The sequence below is a fragment of the Leuciscus leuciscus genome (assembly GCF_965113295.1).
Source record: "Leuciscus leuciscus genome assembly, chromosome: 20".
NCBI classification, from domain to species: Eukaryota; Metazoa; Chordata; class Actinopteri; order Cypriniformes; family Leuciscidae; genus Leuciscus; species Leuciscus leuciscus.
The window spans coordinates 23,351,791-23,373,460 of record NC_138744.1 but is presented as its reverse complement, the minus strand read 5'-3'; the positions used below and the strand labels follow the sequence as shown (position 1 = coordinate 23,373,460).

The following is a 21,670-nucleotide window of genomic DNA, read 5'->3' as shown; positions in this document are numbered from 1 at the left end:
TGAAAACAAATTGTAATAATATTTCTAGGGCCCAATAATTTCAGCGATGCAGAACACAGACAAAATTACAGAATCCAGTCATAAAAACAGAATTTACTGTGTATTACTGAAATTATACTGAAATTCACGTAATTTGTCTTTTTTTTTTATGAATAAATAAAAAGCATGACCGTGAATACATGAACTTCATCTCCATAGCCACTCTGCGAGTCATTTCATGAGCAGTTTACCATTTCATTTGAGAAAAACATTTCGGTTACAAATGTAACCCTCGTTCCCTGAAGGAGGGAACGTGAGACGTTACGTCGACGTGACAACGTAATTGTTGCATTATTCCAAATAAATAGATTGAGATTCACAAACAAATGTAAAGAGATTCACAAAAAATGATCAAATTCACAAATAAATAGATTAAGATCCACAAATAAATGTAAAGAGTTTCACAAAAATGTATAAAACTCACAAATAAATAAAATGAGATTTTTCAGGAGAATGTGCGGCTGTCAGTCGCCGCGCTGGTGGTGTGGATCCTGTCATTCGCAATCACAGATTCTACTTTTTGGAAGTATGACCAACACAATAATTTTCATCGGAAAATGTCGTCTGAACAAGTAAGTAACATCCACTTTTGTTCTGACCAACTAATGTTAAGGGGAAAAAAGCATTGCAGTAAATCGCGCAGATTAAATCTAACGCTCGCTTATCATATCACGTCAAACCATGCAAATTGTACTTTGTTCTCAAATTGTTAATGTTAACAACATCAGCACTGCGTGACTTAGGGCTGTAATCTCCTAGTCGATTAGTCGATTATTTGGTCGATACGTTCTGGCTCGACCAAAATTCTGATTGGTCGTTTTTTGCCGCGTTCATTTCATCAGTTTTGCCGCGCTGACGCGTTCATTTCATCAGGTGGAAAGCACTAATTGCTAATGGGGGTGTTTTCAGAGCACCCCTGTTTCCCAGGTAACAGTCTGTCTTCAGAACACCCCCCTTGTTTTCACTTCTTTTGGATTAGCCCAACCCACCGGAGAAGAGAGACAGATTGAAGAAAGTAGGCTACTAGAAGGTTTGCTGAATATTATTTAATTGTGAGAGCGTTTAATTCATAGTCAGTTCTCTTCTACCATGTCAACAAAGACATCGGCAGTGTGGCAGCATTTTTTTTTAAAGTTAATAGTCTATTCGTGTCTCAGCCGCGAAGCCGAGCTCAACAGAGCGGCTGCACAGAGCGGCTGAAATGATAGTGTCTGTCAGTTATTATAATACATATGACAAAAACAATTGTTTTAATTATGTTGCATATTCCTCAAAAGTGCTTGTGATGATATCACTATTTTCGGAAATCATAGGCTATGATATTGCGCAGGTGCACGTGGTGCAACGCTGTCAGAGCCGACAGACTCGTGTGTCAGACTCGTATGTCCTAACCCAGTGCAAAATAATAAGATCAAAAACGATTTAATATACTGCAAATAACCTACTAGTTTTTTTATGTTTATTTATAATTCATTTAGGCGGACAACAAGTACTGCGCACAGTCGCAGCTAATTAATTTAACGGCATTTTTAGTCGAAAATTTCAGGACTTCAGTCAACCAAGATTTTCTTTGGTTGATTACAGCCCTAGCGTGACTACCTTTAATGCCCTCCCGATATTTATCCTTGTTTTCGCATGGGCCTGTTGCAGTCGCGTTTTACAACGGGTGAATCTCCAGTTGTCGCTGGTGATTGTCGTTTGAACCTTTCTGGTCCGCCATCAAATTGATAAGTTTAATTATATCAAGTGCTCTGAGAAAAGGCTATAAATCTCCACCTCCAACATCCTCACACGCAATATAGCCTACTAGCCGAGACTTCTTCTTTATGTGTACAGATGTGACGTAATGACGCAAAGACATGCTCGAATTTTCCGCGGAAATCCACCAGTACAACTGGAATTAAATACATTATTACAAGCTTACCATTTTGAATTGAGCTAAGGCAAGCAGATAGTGTTGAACACTGGCTGGTTATGTACTTGCTCAAAAATGTATTTTGGATACGGACTGCAGCTTTAACTTTTAATAAATTGTTGTTAAACTAGATGTACCGCACCGCGGTACAAAATATGACCGCCGCTCAGGCCTGCACTGGCTTTCCACAAAAATAAATGACGTGGAGTAATTTGGCTGTATTGCGTGTTTATGTATATACCTAAAAAAAGTAATAGTATGTGCATGTCTGTCTGTGTGTGTGTGTGTGTGTGTGTGTGTGTGTGTGTGTGTGTGTGTGTGTGTGTGTGTGTGTGTGTGTGTGTGTGTGTGTGTGTGTATGTGTGTGTATTTGTGTATGTGTGTGTCTGTGTGTGTGTGTGTGTGTGTCTGTGCGTGTATGTATGTGTGCGTACATGTGTGCGCGTGTGTGTTTGTGTGTGTGTGTGTCTGTGCATGTGGATTTGTATGTGTGTGTATGGGTGTGTGTCTGTGCGTGTGGATGTCAGTGTGTGTACATGCTTGCGTTTGTTTGTATTCCTGCATGTGTGTGTGTGACAGTATCATCCTAAACCAGCAACCCTTCGCTCAACAGCACCATCTACAGGCCGATGAGTGTACAGTCACTAAATGTGCACATAAATGAATTTATTTTATACCCCCCCATGGATGAAATTCTACAAAACTTAGCAGAGGATACCCCCAGAGGTTGTCAAGTTAATCATACACATGAAATATGGTGCAGTTCTGAACATCTCCACTGAAAATAGGGACCAAACGAAATTTTTCCGTAGAAGTCTAGTGGGGCTACATGCCCACCAAATTTCATGTTCCCCGGTGTTTCGGTGTCCCTGGTATCGTTGACGAAAAATTTACGGGGGACCCAGCGCAGGGGGGGGGAAGTGGCCCCCGGGGACCAAACGAAATTTTTCCGTAGAAGTCTAGTGGGGCTACATGCCCAACAAATTTCATGTTCCCCGGTGTTTCGGTGTCCCTGGTATCGTTGACGAAAAATTTACGGGGGACCCAGCGCAGGGGGGGGAAGTGGCCCCCGGGGACCAAACGAAATTTTTCCGTAAAAGTCTAGTAGACCAACATACCATAAAAATTTCTTCATCCTCGGTGCCACGGTTCAGGTAGTTATTTAGGAAAAACTGCATTTTTGGGGGTTTGGGGGGGCCCAGCGCGGGGGGGGAGTGGCCCCCGGGGACCAAACGAAATTTTTCCGTAGAAGTGTAGTGGGGCTACATGCCCACCAAATTTCATGTTCCCCGGTGCTTCGGTGTCCCTGGTATCGTTGACGAAAAATTTACGGGGGCCCCAGCGCGGGGAGGGGGGAGTGGCCCCCGGGGACCAAATGGAATTTTTCCGTAAAAGTCTAGTAGACGAACATACCATAAAAATTTCTTCATCCTCGGTGCCACGGTTCAGGTAGTTATTTAGGAAAAACTGCATTTTTTTGGGTTTGGGGGGGCCCAGCGCGGGGGGGGAGTGGCCCCCGGGGACCAAACGAAATTTTTCCTTAGAAGTCTAGTGGGGCTACATGCCCACCAAATTTCATGTTCCCCGGTGTTTCGGTGTCCCTGGTATCGTTGACGAAAAATTTAAGGGGGCCCCAGCGCGGGGGGGGAAGTGGCCCCCGGGGACCAAACGAAATTTTTCCGTAAAAGTCTAGTAGACCAACATACCATAAAAATTTCTTCATCCTCGGTGCCACGGTTCAGGTAGTTATTTAGGAAAAACGGCATTTTTTGGGGTTTGGGGGGGCCCAGCGCGGGGGGGGAGTGGCCCCCGGGGACCAAACGAAATTTTTCCTTAGAAGTCTAGTGGGGCTACATGCCCACCAAATTTCATGTTCCCCGGTGTTTCGGTGTCCCTGGTATGGTTGACGAAAAATTTACGGGGGCCCCAGCGCGGGGGGGGGGGAAGTGGCCCCCGGGGACCAAATGAAATTTTTCCGTAAAAGTCTAGTAGACCAACATACCACAAAAATTTCTTCATCCTCGGTGCCACGGTTCAGGTAGTTATTTAGGAAAAACTGCATTTTTTTGGGTTTGGGGGGGCCCAGCGCGGGGGTGGAGTGGCCCCCGGGGACCAAACGAAATTTTTCCTTAGAAGTCTAGTGGGGCTACATGCCCACCAAATTTCATGTTCCCCGGTGTTTCGGTGTCCCTGGTATCGTTGACGAAAAATTTACGGGGGCCCCAGCGCGGGGGGGGGAAGTGGCCCCCGCGGACCAAACGAAATTTTTCCGTAAAAGTCTAGTAGACCAACATACCATAAAAATTTCTTCATCCTCGGTGCCACGGTTCAGGTAGTTATTTAGGAAAAACTGAATTTTTGGGGGTTTGGGGGGGCCCAGCGCGGGAGGGGAGTGGCCCCCGGGGACCAAACGAAATTTTTCCTTAGAAGTCTAGTGGGGCTACATGCCCACCAAATTTCATGTTCCCCGGTGTTTCGGTGTCCCTGGTATCGTTGACGAAAAATTTAAGGGGGCCCCAGCGCGGGGGGGGAAGTGGCCCCCGGGGACCAAACGAAATTTTTCCGTAAAAGTCTAGTAGACCAACATACGATAAAAATTTCTTCATCCTCGGTGCCACGGTTCAGGTAGTTATTTAGGAAAAACTGCATTTTTTGGGGTTTGGGGGGGCCCAGCGCGGGGGGGGAGTGGCCCCCGGGGACCAAACGAAATTTTTCCTTAGAAGTCTAGTGGGGCTACATGCCCACCAAATTTCATGTTCCCCGGTGTTTCGGTGTCCCTGGTATCGTTGACGAAAAATTTAAGGGGGCCCCAGCGCGGGGGGGGAAGTGGCCCCCGGGGACCAAACGAAATTTTTCCGTAAAAGTCTAGTAGACCAACATACCATAAAAATTTCTTCATCCTCGGTGCCACGGTTCAGGTAGTTATTTAGGAAAAACTGCATTTTTGGGGGTTTGGGGGGGCCCAGCGCGGGGGGGGAGTGGCCCCCGGGGACCAAACGAAATTTTTCCTTAGAAGTCTAGTGGGGCTACATGCCCACCAAATTTCATGTTCCCCGGTGTTTCGGTGTCCCTGGTATCGTTGACGAAAAATTTAAGGGGGCCCCAGCGCGGGGGGGGAAGTGGCCCCCGGGGACCAAACGAAATTTTTCCGTAAAAGTCTAGTAGACCAACATACCATAAAAATTTCTTCATCCTCGGTGCCACGGTTCAGGTAGTTATTTAGGAAAAACTGCATTTTTTGGGGTTTGGGGGGGCCCAGCGCGGGGGGGGAGTGGCCCCCGGGGACCAAACGAAATTTTTCCTTAGAAGTCTAGTGGGGCTACATGCCCACCAAATTTCATGTTCCCCGGTGTTTCGGTGTCCCTGGTATCGTTGACGAAAAATTTAAGGGGGCCCCAGCGCGGGGGGGGAAGTGGCCCCCGGGGACCAAACGAAATTTTTCCGTAAAAGTCTAGTAGACCAACATACCATAAAAATTTCTTCATCCTCGGTGCCACGGTTCAGGTAGTTATTTAGAAAAAACTGCATTTTTGGGGGTTTGGGGGGGCCCAGCGCGGGGGGGGAGTGGCCCCCGGGGACCAAACGAAATTTTTCCTTAGAAGTCTAGTGGGGCTACATGCCCACCAAATTTCATGTTCCCCGGTGTTTCGGTGTCCCTGGTAAAAAAAAAAAAACTTTGACAATCCCTATATGACCGCTTTCGCTAGCTACGCTAGCGGCGGTCATAAAAAAAAAAAAAACTTTGACAATCCCTATATGACCGCTTTCGCTAGCTACGCTAGCGGCGGTCATAATAAGTTTCATGATTTCAATTAATAAGACATTAGCCTGACGTCGTCATACTCAGATTCTAGTCAGAATGTGAGTCTGATACTGCTCCATTGAGCTTTGATTATGGGGCGTGTTTCAACCGAACCAGGAAGGAAAATGCCTCTGCACTCAATTGGATAGACCTATAACCAATCAGAGCAACGGAGTAGGTGATGTATGTTTTTCATTCATGTTTCCGATCGACAAATGCCTTGATCGTGGTTCTCTGTTCCTCTGTTAAAATGAATGCGCTGTCGATATCTTCTACAATAGACGCGATGGCGGAATCTACACATAATGTTTTATAAACAAAGTTCGAGAGGAGCACGTTCAAATAATCAATCCAATCAACTTATCATCAAACAATGACCGTCTGGTCTACACTATCAGCATGAGAGGAAGCATATATTTATTCACTTTGTCAACTCACCTAACATTCCATGACAGTTTTCAGCATCCCTCCACTCACTCTCGGCCTGTTCTTCCACAGCCTGGAATACGGGGGGAGCACTTTGGGTTCGGACCGAATACCGAGCCCGCCCTCTCCTCGGACAGCACGCCAAATATGCATTTATTCTATCTGACTTATTTGTAAGTGTGAACTCGTGAAATAACAATTCTCCAGCGGCAGTCATCTGTGTTGTAAACGAATTCAACCCAAGCGCTCGTTGGTGACGTGGATGATTACGTTACGTTGCTCATCTGTCCATCATCGTATAAAGCCCGCCCTGACAATTTGATTGGTCCGAACAATTTTTGTTCGGGCATAATTGCTCCTCAACGGAACGAGTCCAGACCGAACTTCCCGACCAAAAAATGTTGTGGGCGGGGCTAAGTTCGGCTGGCATCCAGGCTAATAAGACATGCTTTTTGATTACTAAAATTTAATTTAACCATTAAAATGGAGTCCAAAAAACTAAAATAGAAAAAAATGGAACCCAGATAGACTAAAACCAGAATTAGGGGAAAAAAATTAACGGAATTTGCGGACATTTTTTTACTGCTTTCATAGGGCTTTCATATTTTCATAAAAAAATAAAAAATAAAAAATAATTCTTACTGACCCCAAAACTTTTGAACAATGTAGATTGTGAACTAATGTTTTTGAAAGTCATTTTTATTGTGGTCTCACAAGTAGTCCTCAAATGTTCTAAATACAATACTTCACTGTCTATAACGAAGTCATACTTCATCATTCTCCTGAATAAACAGTTTTAAAATCACTGCTGACAGCAAACATTTTACCAGTGGTATTTACTCTGAATTTCCTGCCATTATATGTCAATTCTGCATAAATGGACTGGCATTAAGCTGCTTCTGGTTTTAACAAAAGGAGGAAATTCTCATGTAAAAGGCCAACAGTGAAAGGTTATTCGATGCATAGTGATTGTGCGTTTTGTGTGCGTCAGAAGACATCACATCATTCCTGCTGTTCACTCCTATGACCCAATGAGTTGATAGACAAGAATAAAACTCTCAATACCAACACCATTATCGCTAATGACAGATTATTAGAACACCAATGCTAAATCCCAATTCAGAACTGAGCTGAAAACACACTGACTGACATTGACCATTTCACCCAGAGAAACCAGGCAACCATTACAATATTAGGAAGGAAAAGATGACTCCTACAAGGAACAAGAATTCACAAAAAAGGATGGTACTTGCTAAATATGAAGAGCAACTTAATCTGCTTCACAAATTCATCTTCTTTTATAGGTAAAGCGCAAGTTTGCCCTATTTTAAACCAGCAAAAAGCATCATCCGGTGGACAGTCCCTTGGCTTTCGAGAAAACTACACTTCCGCATTTTTGTATCCCTGCTCACAAACAGTTGGATCAAGCCCAGTGCATTATTACCTTTTTTGGAAAAAGGGAACGCCCTTTATCTCCGTTGTCATGTAGCACAGATTTATTTTTATTCTTTTAATTGGTTTTCTACTCCATAGACAGCCACGTTTTATTAAAAGTCCATCTTGTCACCGGTCAAACAGCACTTTAAATCAGTAAATATGGCCACGTATGAGGATTGAGGAAGCTTGCGAGATTCACTTCACCACTTTCCTTAAGTTACAGACCTTAAGTTTCCTCTTAGTCGGTTAAAATATAATCGGAAATCCAAATGAAGCACTCAAATCCTGTTTAGTCAGCAATCCTGTAGCATTCCGTCCCACTGAGATCATGAAAGAGGAACAAATCCAGCTTTCTGCATACTTGTGCATGTGTATGAGAGAGTACAGAACATCTCATTCTCTTTTTTTAATGAATGAGTCACAGAAAAACGTCACCCTTCAATGGTGATTAAAATTAGATTAACATTAACAATGTCTGCAGCATTTTATTAGAAAATATATATTTACTACCATTCAAAAGGCTGGGAACACTACAGTGAACTGATTTATTTATTAAGCAAGGATGCATTAAATTGATTAAAAATGACACTAAAGACAGTTACAATGTTAAATCTGATTTATATTTCAAAGAAATGCTGTTCTTTCTAAATTTCTGTTGATCAAAGAATCCTGAAAAGACACTTTATCACAGTTTCCACACTACATTAAGCAGCACAACCATTTTCAACTGTGATAATAACAAGAAAGGTTTCCTGGGAATCAAAGCAGCATATTAGAATGATTTCTTAAGGATGTTTTTGTTTTTTATTATTTATTTATTCATTATCATGACTTTTTTCCCCATTGAAATAATGACAACATGGTAAGGATACTTGCAAAAAAAAAAAGATTCTTTCTTTAGATTTCGGGGTGAAATATGACATAGACATGTTCTTGGACAATTTTGGGAGATTCACCCAATGACTGTCTATAAAACACTTTAACATTGGTTTCAGTGTGAGGCTTCAGTTCTTCAAATTTCATTATTTCTCTCTCTCTCTCACTCTTGTAGCTGTGGTCATGCATCCGAGTGTGAGGGACAACAGACCACTCAAGCTGAACGTTTCTATTAAAATTTAAGTCTGCAGAATGTTTTTTTTTTTCCTTCACACTTAATCACACAGAATCTTTCACCACCTCCCACAGAAGACTTTAACAGGGAAGAGTGCTGAAAATATAACGCATAGCTGTGGAACTGACAGAGAGGGCAGCACACTAATAGAAGTAGAAAACTTTCCCTAACAAGTCTCTAATTAGATATAAGCTGGCAGTGGATGCTGGACAGATGTATGATGATCAGTCAAAGGGGTGTTAGCTGGGCAGCTGAAAAATCCTCTACTGTCTATAATTGGGGCTAAGGAAGTAGATACCATATTCCTCTGACTCCGTAACAGATTCCTTTCCATAAACACAAGCATTAAGAAAAAGCAGATCTCTGTAATTGGTTCCCTGATATCCTGCTGAGCAGCAATGCAAACAAATGTCAGAATGACCTCTGCTTGGCCCATCATGGAGGTCAGGCATCGGCAGTGAATGCAACAGATAATGGTTCTGTTCCAAAACCTAGAGAGCGACTTCATGGTCTACTGTCTACCTAGACAGTTGCCTTCTAAATGAGGTGGAACCTCCCAACTGACTGTTTAGGCAGCGACTCCATGAGACACAAAAACACAGAAGACTCAACACAAATATTGGATAATAGTCCGTTTTTAATTAGACTGAACTATTTTTTCAGATCATACAGGTTCTTTACAGTACCTTGGTGATACGCTTCTAGAAACAATTCTCCACAAAAGACAAATTCTTAGCTAGAATTTGGCCAAGACATGGTATCTTAGAAAGTTGCATAATTGTTCCTACATTTGGGAACAGTTTTGGTTTCAGAAGTAGAGCTGCATGATTCTGGATAAAGTGAGAATAACCTTTTTTTTGTTGTTTAAAATAGAGATCATGATTCTAAACAAAAACATAATTTACTAGAGGTTCTGACAAAAATAGCTGCAGTCTATTTACAAAATATTTAATAATATGAATTATTATTATTATTATTATTATTATTATGAATTGGTTTGAATGAATGATTCAATGACTCACTCATAAAGACTTGTTTCATTACTGGATGAATCAGTGTTTTTGAATGAATCTCTTGAGTAAATGATTCAATGGCAAATAAATCTTTTAAGTGTTGCTTCTCCCCACTTGATACAATCTTTTTTTCAGTCAGGTTACTTTCAAAAGGTGATTTACTCTATTTTGATCGCTAACATACACATAAGTGTTTATATAAATATTATGTATATATATTATATATTTAAAGTCCCCCTGTGGTGAAAATCAAGCTATTAATGTTGTTTATATGTCTATGTGGTGTTAATATTTGTCAACACCATTGCTGAGTATTTTCTCTTTAAACCAAAGACAGTCTCAAAAACATGGTTTGAAATCACTGAACTGCGTATACTTAATGAGGGAAGGGTGTAGAGTTACATTCAAGCTATTTTAAGGCATGAAGAAAAAAATTTCAAGGAAGAAACTTTTAAATATGTAATTTTGGTGATCAAAGTTGAGTTTTAAGGGATACAATTATTGACTACAGGGGGACCTTAAGTATATACAGTATTAAGAACTTCTGTGACAATTTGAATTATTGTAACACAGAAATAGTGATACTTGTGTGGTTGAAAAGACTGTTTGTGAAAACTGTCTGTTACATACCAACAGAACACATGACAACTACTCTCTTGGTCAGTAGCCAATGCAGATTTGAATGTTCGCTGTGATCGTACTTGTCAAAGGTTTAATAGACATAGCTGAATTGTTGTCATTTAGGAATAAGGTCTCATGGGTGTTTGAATCGGGATCGCGATCTTTTAAATGATTAATCGTGCAGCTCTTGAAAGAAGTTTATCTGTAATACGGGCAGATCACTAGGTTTTGGACAAGAGCACATGGAGTAGAACACAGACAATCACATGCATTCATTCATTGGGCATGTTTCAGGTAGATTACTAACCTTTGGCATGAGGTCGATCATTTAGAATACTCTAAATTCATTAACATTTGAACAAGGTTAAGACCAAAGTCATGTGCATATGCATTTGTTATGAAATTGGATTTTTTTTTTGTATGGATTTTATCTGTGCGTATAAATAAGAATAATTTACACAATTATTACTGAATGAGACAATGTGTTTTCCTACAGCTCAAACAATAGAGAATGGCGCTAAGGTCCTGGGTTTGATTCCCATCGAAAGGCAAAAACTGACAAACAATTTGTGACAAACCCTGTAAACCATCGGTTCCCAACAGGGGGGTCGCGGCCCACAAGGGGGCCTCAGCGAGCTCTGTGGGGGGTTGCGTCGTATTTTGAATAGTTTTGAGCAATGAGCATTAAATAAAAGTCCTTAACTTTTTTCTGTTCAAAATTTACAAAATGTATATAATGAGCGAGTTCATCATGAATCCATTTTCCAATCCGTGTTTTTGTCTTATCCTAAACCACTATGGTACATCTATAATAAGTGTTTACATTGGGACTATTTCACACTGGTTCGGATCGCTGCCGCTGCGGAGTAGCCCAGTACCTGCGTGACTCGTCATAGACGTACAGTACACAGAGAGAAGTAGTTCCGGCTACAATGTACTTCCGAAAGACGCATTATTCTGTTAATAAACGCAAGTTTATTATCGCTCGCTATAGCCCCAAAAGCGTCAAAAATAAAGCCTCACATTGATAAAGCCTCACAAATAACATGCAAGTATTGAGGTCCCAGACAGCAGTCATTTAGTAATAGCCTATATACTTTTTTTTTTTACCTACACACAAGTGTGAATATTTTTGTTATTGCATTTCAAATAGGGCCAATTTATAGGCTACTCCTAGCGGCTTACGTTTTTAATATTATAGGCTATTATTTGTGCATAAACATATCTGGTTATAGTAAACATACCATTTGCTTGAAAACAACATATTCTGTCATCCTTGTTGCAAGCTTACAAGAGTGATAATATCATTAAATATGAAGGGGGGCCCTAAAATATTGTCTTGGGAAAAAGGGGGTCTCAGACAAAAAAAGGTTGGGAACCACTGATGTAAACAACGTCTCTTTAAGCTTTTGTGTATAAATGCATAAATGCGAAATGCAGATCAAATGAACCCTGCCTTTTTACCTATTTCATTTCTCAATTGACCTCATCCTGGTTCATCATTGCACATCCTTCCAGAAAAAAAAAAATTCTTTCAACAAAATAAATAACTTGGTCAACATTCTTTTTCATCTGACATCATCTAGGCCGTGCAAGGTTATTGGCTAATGTTAACAAATAGTCAAACTATTTAAGCAATATATTTTTGCAAAACTTGACTTCATTTTGGCCTGAAAAAATCAATTTCCAATTTCCAGTCTGGTTCTTCATTTTTTTTTCTTTTTTTTTTGAATATCACATGTAACTCAGAAATATGTCATATTATAGAAGTGAAATGGGCTGTAAGTGCAGTTACATGTTGACTTAGTTTTTGTGAAATAAATTTCAAACAATTACAAACTCTAAAATACTTAGGGTTTACAAGAGCACATAAGTCAACATTCAGTTGTAAACCGTTAGTAATAATTGTAGGGTATTATCATTCAAATTCTTTAACATTGTGTGCTTTGTGAGATTAGCTGCAGTACATATTTAATTCACAGTACACATTTAAGCGTACTGTACTGTACAAGTGTAGTGTACAAGCAGTACATATTTAAAGTCACCTACCTGTTCAGGATGCTCGCTGCCTGTGATTTCAGCCACAGTGTTGAACGAGTCAACATCTGGCAGTGTTTTGGCCGCCATTGTCAGACGCACCACAATCCTCTGGCCTCTGCGGGCCATCCTGGCCATCATCTGGGCATCCTCGACAGTGATGCAGGCGGTGGGGATCTGAACCACTCCAGGCTGGTACCACTGCCAGCCAGTGTGGGGACTGAAAACAACACCACGTGTGGGTTAAAAACATAAAAATCAGCTTTAAGTGTTTCATGAATTATGTTTTACAATATATGCAACCGATCAAAGGTTTTGAATATATTAATGTATTTTATTGTAAGTCTCCTGTGCATTTATTTGATCAAAAATAAAGTAAAAACTAAGTAATATTATTATAAAGCATTTTTTTTTTTTATTCCTGTGATGGCAAAGCTGAACGTTTTAGCAGCCGGTACTTCAGTTTTTAGTTTTTAGTTGTTGTTTTGTTTTTTTGTGGTAACTGTGATACTTTTTAATGATTCTTTGATGAATAGAAAGTTCAAAAGAACAGCATTTATTTGTTTTGTAACATTATGTCTTTCTGTAAAATTATGAATTTAATGCATCCTTTAATGCAACAAAGTATGAATTTCTTTTTCTTTTTTTTTTTACTCCTGAATGGTAGTTTATCACAGTTTCCACAAAAATAGTAAGCAGCACAACTGTTTTAAAAACTGATAACAATAAGAAATGTTTCTTGAGCACCAAATCAGCATATTTGAATGATTTCTGAAGGATCATGTGACACTGAAATATTAAAAACATTGTATATAATATCATATGTATTACTATAAATACAAAATATATTTTTACAGTATTTTTCATCAAATAAATGTAGCCTTGGTGAGCATAAGAAACTTCTTTCAAAAACATTAATTATTCCAAACTTTTGACCTGTAATGAATTTTATTTTAAGATACCATTCTAAACAAATAATCTCTGGAGCGTCAGTCTTGAAGGTTACTTTTAAATTGATTTGAATTTCCTTCTTTTGTTTACACATTTTTCAAATTTCTATTTGAAAAGCCAGTAGCCTTTACTTTACAGTGGCAGTCCTTTTAATGATGACTTCAACAGTGCGATGATTCTGACCTGTTGATGGAGAACGGAGTTACTGAACGGATAAGAGAGGCAACGGCTCCAACTTTAGCAGCCTCTGAGGCCCCTAAGGCCCGATAGGCTACAGTCTCCCCATAGCTGACAAACGGCTGGTTATACACAACGATTTTCCCTTTAGCCTCACTCGCTCGCTTCTTCAACTCTTCAAAAGAGTCCACCACGATTACCTCAGCCTCTATACCTGCCAGGAGAACATAAGCTTAGATATTTGCAGGTGCAGGTATTTAAAAGGTCATGACTAGATGGACTGTGTCTACTAACCCACTGGAGGAGTTCCTACACTACTACCAAGCCCAAGTATGGCTAAAGTGTGGTTTCTTGGTAAAAGCATCACCGCACTCTCCTCCCCCCGCACCCAGTGAGGGATCTTCACTGGCTCTAGATGCACGTTCTCCAGTCCGTCCTGTCTAAGGGCATTGTACATGTACTTAATGGCCAGGTCTAGGTTCTTAGAGCCACTGACTCTGTTTCCAATGGTATCAGTGAACTCAGCTAGCCTCTCGTAGGAACGGTTCTGGGCTTTTCCATATACTGCAAGGTTTATGATTTGTTGAGCGATGTCAGAGTACTTAGAAACCTCTTTGGATATTTCAGAAAGGGGTTTACTGTCATAACTGTGAGGCCTAGAGTGACACTGTAGAAGACAGCAGAGGATAAGAAGAATCTGCAGCACCTGACTGGTGAAGTTATGACCCCTGCTTTTATTGCCAGTCATCTGAAAAGCACATGAGAGATACAGAACAAGTCAATAATATTTGCCATTTATACTGTAAAATTAAATGAGTTAAATGAGCCTTAAATAATTATATATACATATATATACATATATATATATATATATAAAGTACATTTTCTCTCATCTGTCAGTAAGCAGTTCAACTGGTTATTAAATAAATAGTTTCCTGGAACTGTTTTCAACTTTTTTTCCCCTAGTCTCTGATATGAAAACATTTTATACATTTAAGCAAAACCATTTAAGAAAATCGTTACGTTAGAATGGCACAGTAACAATAATAATCACATATACGTTTATATACGCTAACGTTACATACTAAAAATACAACAAACTATTTGATATTATGCACACAAAATAGACCACGTAACGGCTTTTTCTATGTTTTAGGGGAAAGGTATTAGAAAAATAGTATGCATAATTTGAATAATTACGTATTAAAATTAAAATGTATAAATTTACCGGCATGGTTTCACATTGAAAGTACACTGACAGTACATTCCTTGAAAACATTGGGCGCTCATGTGGCTACGGCAAGCGCCCTGGGACAATCACACAAAACGCGTTTAGTATTAATCTGACGAGACGCCTTTCAAAACAACATTTCCAAACCGTTTTAGTTTTATGAAGCAAATCGATGACAATTTATTATTTAAAAAACATTTCAAATTTAACATTTACGGATGAGGTATGTAGAGCAAGTAAAAGTCTATTATGAAAACATAAATAAAAACATTAGAATTCCTCTATAATTGTTGGTGTTGTTGTTGTTGTTGTTGTTGTCATCTAACATTGCTTGTCTATGTCAAAATTATTGAGATGGCCAAACAAACAAAAGAAGATACGTTCGCAGAAGCCGCACACATAATTACAGTACAGTAGGCTAATTTCGAGTTTTCAACTTGTGAAAAGCATTTTCATTCATTCAGCAATTTTCTGAGATCTCCTTGCACCCAGGGATGGGCAGTATTTCAGATAAATGTATTTAAAATACAAAATACTATTTTGTATTTAAAAGCATTTGGAAAAAATCTAATGTAATTTGTATTTAAATACATTTAAGATGAATATTTTTGTATTTTCAAAATACATAAAATACTTTTTGCCAGTCAACCTCTTTATCAAGGTACTGATTTCGTGCATCAACTAGTTAAGACACGCCCCTCCCCCAACATTCATGCATGTGAGCTGCGGTACAAGTCAGCAGCATTGGATCAGCAATTTTTTTGGGAAATATGACATAGCGATGATATAAAATGTGAATCTATGTAACTTTTTCTAAATCGTTTACATAGATGGGCCTATTTGTGGGGTAAGAAAATGTATCCATGCAGCTTTTAGTGGGCAGGAATTATTGGAACGTTGTAGTGGAAAAAGAAACACTGATGAATGATGTGGAATGATGATGATGAATGACCACAAAAATCTTCCGTTTTTAGTTTTATTGTTCATAAAAAAGAATAATAAAAAAAAGGGTAAATAGTGTCAAATGAATCTAAATTAATTCTAATTTTACATTTTTAGATAAACTTATAGAAACAAATAAACTTTAAATAAAATAAATATAAAATTATTAGCATTGGACTACCTGCAAAAAAACAAACAAAACAAAATACAGAGTTTGATTTCCAGTTTATGCTGTGGTATCAAAACTAATATTGAGAGTTGTGAAACCATGATATATTGTTACTGTGAAGTAAAATTGAGATTTTGGTCATATCGCCCATCCATATTCTTTGCTAGATAGCGTAAAACATTCCCACAGTTTTACATACAGTATGAATTCTTTAATAGTGTTCACCACAAGTAATTACATTGTAACCTGGTCAGAAAAAAGTATATAAATGGTTGCTATTTTGCATATGTTTATTTGTAATTGCCAGAAAGAAAGAAAGAAACAAAGAATGACAGAGAGGGCAGAAATGATGTTAGGAATTAAAAGTCATTAGGCCTATGTAGTTTCTTCATTCTCTGTGACCTATCCCTGCACTGGATGGCCAATTTCACATGTATTTTGTGTATTTTGAAAATACAAAATACTGTATTTGTATTTAAATAATTTTTTCACACCGTTTTTGTATTTTTATTTTAAATACATTTCCATGTATTTATGCCCATCTCTGCTTGTACCACGTGACCTCTGTACGACCTGACCGCTGCGGATTCATTCCGAGCCTCAGAGGATGTGATTCTAATCATTCTGGACCCTCATATCCAGGCCACTACCTCTTTGAACTGTTGCCGTCTGGTCGGAACTACTGTAAGAATTAAGAAATACCGGGCAGTCTGGTTGAGGAATGACCACTCCTGAGAAGACAAAGGACCTTCCTGGAAATTAACATTTGATTCTCTCTTAAGAAACTAGCATCCTCGAGTCAATCACCTCCCCCATGTTGTCTCTCTCTCACACTGAGATCACCAGATATTCACCCAAAAGTCTATATGGTTTAGTGTGAATAATTATCATACAATATTATACATGTTTGGTATCATTTGAAATGTCTCAGTGCGACTGGTACAAATGTCTCATTCCCAAAGAAAATAAGAAAGATAACTTACACATAGAGGGGTGGGTCCTCCAGGCAAATGGCATTCTGCTCCAAAAAGGTGTGAACTCTAAATGCAAATTCCCATTGTTAGCAAATGTTTCCATGTGAAAGAAGTTTCTGTCTATATAAAGAAATGCAACAAGAGGCTCAGGGAGATTTGTAACTCAAATTAGCCCGTGATGTGGAGTGTATGCAGGCACTCTGCATGTATTTTATAATGTCAGGTCCGCATCTTCTCTCTATATTCCAGAGCATCAAGTGTATGTGTTTTGTAAAGACAAGAAGGGAATTTCCGTTTAGGGCAGCAAAAGTGCTGCTTGACCAACCTAAATCTGAATGTGTCTTACCTCTGTTTTAATTTAATGTTACTTTAGATAAGTGTACGTGGGAAACCACGGCATGGCCAATCCAAAGCTACTATAAGACAAGTTGGTTGACTTATGTCTGTAGTAGTGGCCATACCGAAGTAAACGTTACTTTAATTTCAAGTGTATGCAAATCACAGGGGCTATACCAAAGTATCGTTGATTGTGTAAGCGTGAATGCGACCGATCTCATGTATATAGCTGACCGAAGCTGACGAGCTTGTGATCGTGAGACCCACGTTAAACAAGGCGTGAGGACCTCTGAGCGACATGGCCTACTAAGGCCCCGTCCACACTACTGCGTTTTCGTTTAAAAACGGAGACCTTTTGCTACGTTTGCACCTCCCGTCCACACTAAAACGGCAAAAACGGAGACCCAAAACGGAGAAGTTTAGAAACGCTGCCGACCCGTTTTTCGTTTTGAATCTCCGGAGGGCGTTTTAGTGTGGACGGGTCAAAACGGAGGACTTTAGAAACGATGACGTATAGAGGCTCACGCTCGGCTCTATGATTGGGTGTCATCAGTCATGGCGTAATATCTTTGCTAGCAGCTTTTGTGCAAGTAAATTCTGCATTTTACAATGCTATAACTACCTACATGCGCCGGAGGCAAGCTATCATTCGAGCGATCTGTGACAATTCCCGTGTGCAGCGGCGGTATCGACCGTACATGGAGCATCGGTTTTGGGTTAACCCGGGAAGAACCAGTGCATGGTGGGATAATTTTAAATCCGCGTTTTCAGTCGTTTTAATGTGGACGGAGATCAATTCTAATACGCAGCTAAAACGCTGGTGTGGACGGAGATCGTATTCGTTTTAATTCTCTGTTTCTAAACGAAAACGCAGTAGTGCGGACGGGGCCTAATATGAATGGGTAAAATATAAGTAAAGAGTTAAATAGAACAATCAAATGTATTGCTAAACTATTATATAATTGACCAATAGCCAATTGGCAATCTAACCTAAATTTGAGGTCATGATCAAATGGAGTCAGGTATAAAATGGAGTCAGATAAAAGCTTAAATGGACTTTGCCACACGGAAAGACAGTAACACGCAGAGACGTTCTATCGGATGCCGGCTTTGGACCGATCTAGACGGGCTAACATTACAGAGCACGGAGCACCAGAACAGCCAGGCACAAGAAAAGTTATAGGCTACTTTTCTTAAAAGTTAACTGTCATGAACAGTTAAATACCCCCACTGGGCAATAAACGTGCAATACAGAACACTATTTATAGTTATATTTATTTAGCAGAGCATAACTCTTATTTACACTACCTTGCATTTGTATATAACATATCTGTACATACATATATTGTCTGTTGTCTATTTTGTGTATTGTTTTGTTTTTTATATACATTTATTGTTTTATTTACTTTTTCTATTTTATTCTATTTTTTATTATCTGTCTTGTCGCCATCATTCTGTCTGTACTGTGGAAGCTTCTGTCACCAAGACAAATTCCTTGTATATGGAAACATACTTTGCAATAAAGCTCTTTCTGATTCTGATTCTGATCAGCTCAGAGTATAACGTAACGTGTTGTCATCTCGATAATTCCAGCATGGCGTGAAACTCAGAATGAATTTCATTGTGAATAGATAAGATACCATACAGAAACATAGTGTCGACCCAGATCTGGCCCATATCTGGTACGTGTGGATTCCACGTGTACCAGATGTGGGCCGGATCTGGGCCGACACTATCCCAGCTAACACAGTTACGTTGTGAAGACGTAACCGGACCGGACCATATTCATAGTAGCGACGTACCACATAACATAACTTTGTGATTCCCATAATCGTCGTGACGACATTATAGTGGTATGTTGCAAGAACATAACGAGTATGTCTCAGTGACCAAACTGGCATGTTGCAAGGATGTAACATCAAAGGACCATATTAGTCGGTGCAACATGCCAAATAATGTTCCAGCAGCATAACTTTGTGATTCCTGTATTCGTTGTGGCGACGTTATAACTGTAACGTTACGTTGCTGGAGCATGGCAGGTACGTCCTAACAACCAAAATTCCACATCCGCATTTATTTTTAATACACTTCTCACCTTTAGTCCTGGGAATGAAGATGTGCTTGATCCATAACCTTGAAATCTGCATAGAACTAATCAACTCAAACATTTCATTCTCTGCTGTAAAACCTTATAAATTCTAATAGGGAATTGTGTATTGTTTTCAGTTAATACATTTAGGGATCAATACATATATGTAAAGGAAACCAATACAAACCCCTATTACATTCTAAATAGAAAATGGCCCAAAACCACACTGCATTCATTTATCAATCAGCATTTATTCAGTGTTACTTTGTACAATTACTAAAGCCAATACATTTTGAACATTAACAATTTTTTTAACCATGTAAAGTGTTAACAAATTATGAGTACAGAAATTTAACACGCCAATTAATTAATAATAAACATAATCAATGAATAATGTAACCAACTATTATTTTTAATTGAAAAAAAGTGTCTTATCATTAGGAATGGGTTAGTTAAATAATGATTTTATCAGTGATACTTATCAATACTCTTATTGACACTCTTCTCTATAATTTGCAATACAATAAAAAAAAAAAAAACAATAAAGACATTTAAAAAAAAGAAATAAAAAGATTCAGCAGTTTCTATATTATTAATTTTATTTGCGAAAATTATAATAATTTCTTAGGATAACAGAATTTATGTTTTAGGTTTACATATTCATTGAATATTGCTCATATAGCGTCACTTACATTTGAATGTCAAAGCCTTCTTAAAATAAATTAAATGAATAAAACTTTTAAATTTGAGATAATAAAAAGAAGGAAAAAAACAGATGTATGGTGATATAGGTAAAACATATTGTGGGGGAAAATGGATATGAAGTTATTTAATAAGCTTCCTCACTTCACCTGTGTTTCCTCTCTGGCAGCAGCTTTCTTCAGAAATGTTGAAATCGTGGAGCTTTCCCTCTGTTAACTTTGTCGGCGTCGCTGCTAAAATAACAGAACTTTTATCAATATTTGTCTACCATGAAAGATCAAAACACATTTTAACTAGTTTTACAATTTTTTTGCGCTCCGTGTAAGTGACGTCATCGATTAACAGCACATACATTTATGTTAAATATCAGTTTGTTAAATAAATTAGCCAACTTCCAATCACCCATTCTACTGACAGCAAAACCTTTACAAAACTGACTCGTCTACACATAAAGACGTGATTAAATAAAAGCACAAATTTTTGTAAACAAGAGTTTAGGTTAGCCTAACAGTTAACGTTAACATTACCTCTTCTGAAAACGGGTAAGACGCTAATGTACTTTTTCGAAGACGCTAAACTATTGAGATTAAAGCTGCAGTCCGCAGTTTTTCCTCTTTGTCGCCATCTCTGTTCGAAATATGCAATTGCAGATATTCAAGTAATTACATTATCAACTTTACGTGCGTTGTGCCTCGGCATGGCGCAGCGCGATGAATCCAATGTTTTGAGGAGAATGTGCGGCTGTCAGTCACCGCGCCGGTGTAGATACTGTCATTCGCAATCACAGATTCTACTTTTTGGGAGTATGACCAACATAAGAATTTTCACTGGAAAATGTCATCTGAACAAGTAACATCCACTTTTGTTCTGACCAACTAATGTTAAAGGGATAGTTCACTTTGAAATTAAATTTTGGTATGTTTTAGCTTACCTCAAGGGCATCCAAGATGTAGGTGTCTTTTTTTCCGCAGTAGTTTCAATTTTGATATTTTTAGGTCAAACCGTTCTTGTCTGTCAGTCATATAATGCAGGTCGATGGTCACCGCCTCAAAGAGCATGCACAGAGTCCAAATTAAAACAATTCCCCATCGTTCAAATTAAACAATTCCCCATCGTAAGTACACATTGATGGCCTAAGACACGAAACGAGCGGTTTGTGTGAGAAAACGAACAATATTTATATCGTTGTTACCTCTTGAACACAGCCGCGTCCAAATGATCTGAGGGCGCGGGCGGGTATAGATATATACACTAGATGTCGCCTTGGCTACGGTTTCGTTCCAATGAACTGCCGTAGCCAAGGGGGCTTCTATTGTATATATCTATACCCGCCCGCGCTCTCAGATCACTTGGACGTGGCTGTGTACAAGAGGTAAAAACGATATAAATACTGTTCGTTTTCTCACGCAAACCGCTCGTTTCGTGTCTTAGGCCATCAATGTGTACTTACGATGGGGAATTGTTTAATTTGAACGATGGGGAATTGTTTTAATTTGGACTCTGTGCATGCTCTTTGAGGTGGTGACCATAGACCTGCATTATATGACTGACAGACAAGAACGGTTTGACCTAAAAATATAAAAATTGAAACTACTGCGGAAAAAAAGACACCTACATCTTGGATGCCCTTGAGGTAAGCTAAAACATACCAAAATTTAATTTCAAAGTGAATTATCCCTTTAAGGGGGAAAAGCATTG

General features: G+C 39.0%; 1 protein-coding gene across 6 annotated transcripts in view; it reads right to left on the bottom strand.

Moving 5' to 3' along the window:
* LOC309484123 (carboxypeptidase Q-like) overlaps positions 1–21,670 on the bottom strand; it is an 83,670-nt gene that overhangs the window by 60,642 nt on the left and 1,358 nt on the right. For 4 of the 6 annotated variants that reach the window (XM_082150332.1, XM_082150331.1, XM_082150333.1 and 1 more), the window contains exons 2-7: positions 20,122–20,205; positions 19,277–19,332; positions 16,855–16,911; positions 13,824–14,277; positions 13,536–13,743; positions 12,414–12,621 (exon numbers count right to left, since the gene is read on the bottom strand). In XM_082150332.1, the coding sequence (XP_082006458.1) occupies positions 12,414–12,621; positions 13,536–13,743; positions 13,824–14,277; positions 16,855–16,911; positions 19,277–19,332; positions 20,122–20,205 (1,067 nt within the window). Of the gene's footprint in view, positions 1–12,413; positions 12,622–13,535; positions 13,744–13,823; positions 14,278–14,757; positions 15,750–16,854; positions 16,912–19,276; positions 19,333–20,121; positions 20,206–21,670 lie in introns of those variants that run through there. The other 2 variants (XM_082150334.1, XM_082150335.1) reach the window with 2 other exon arrangements.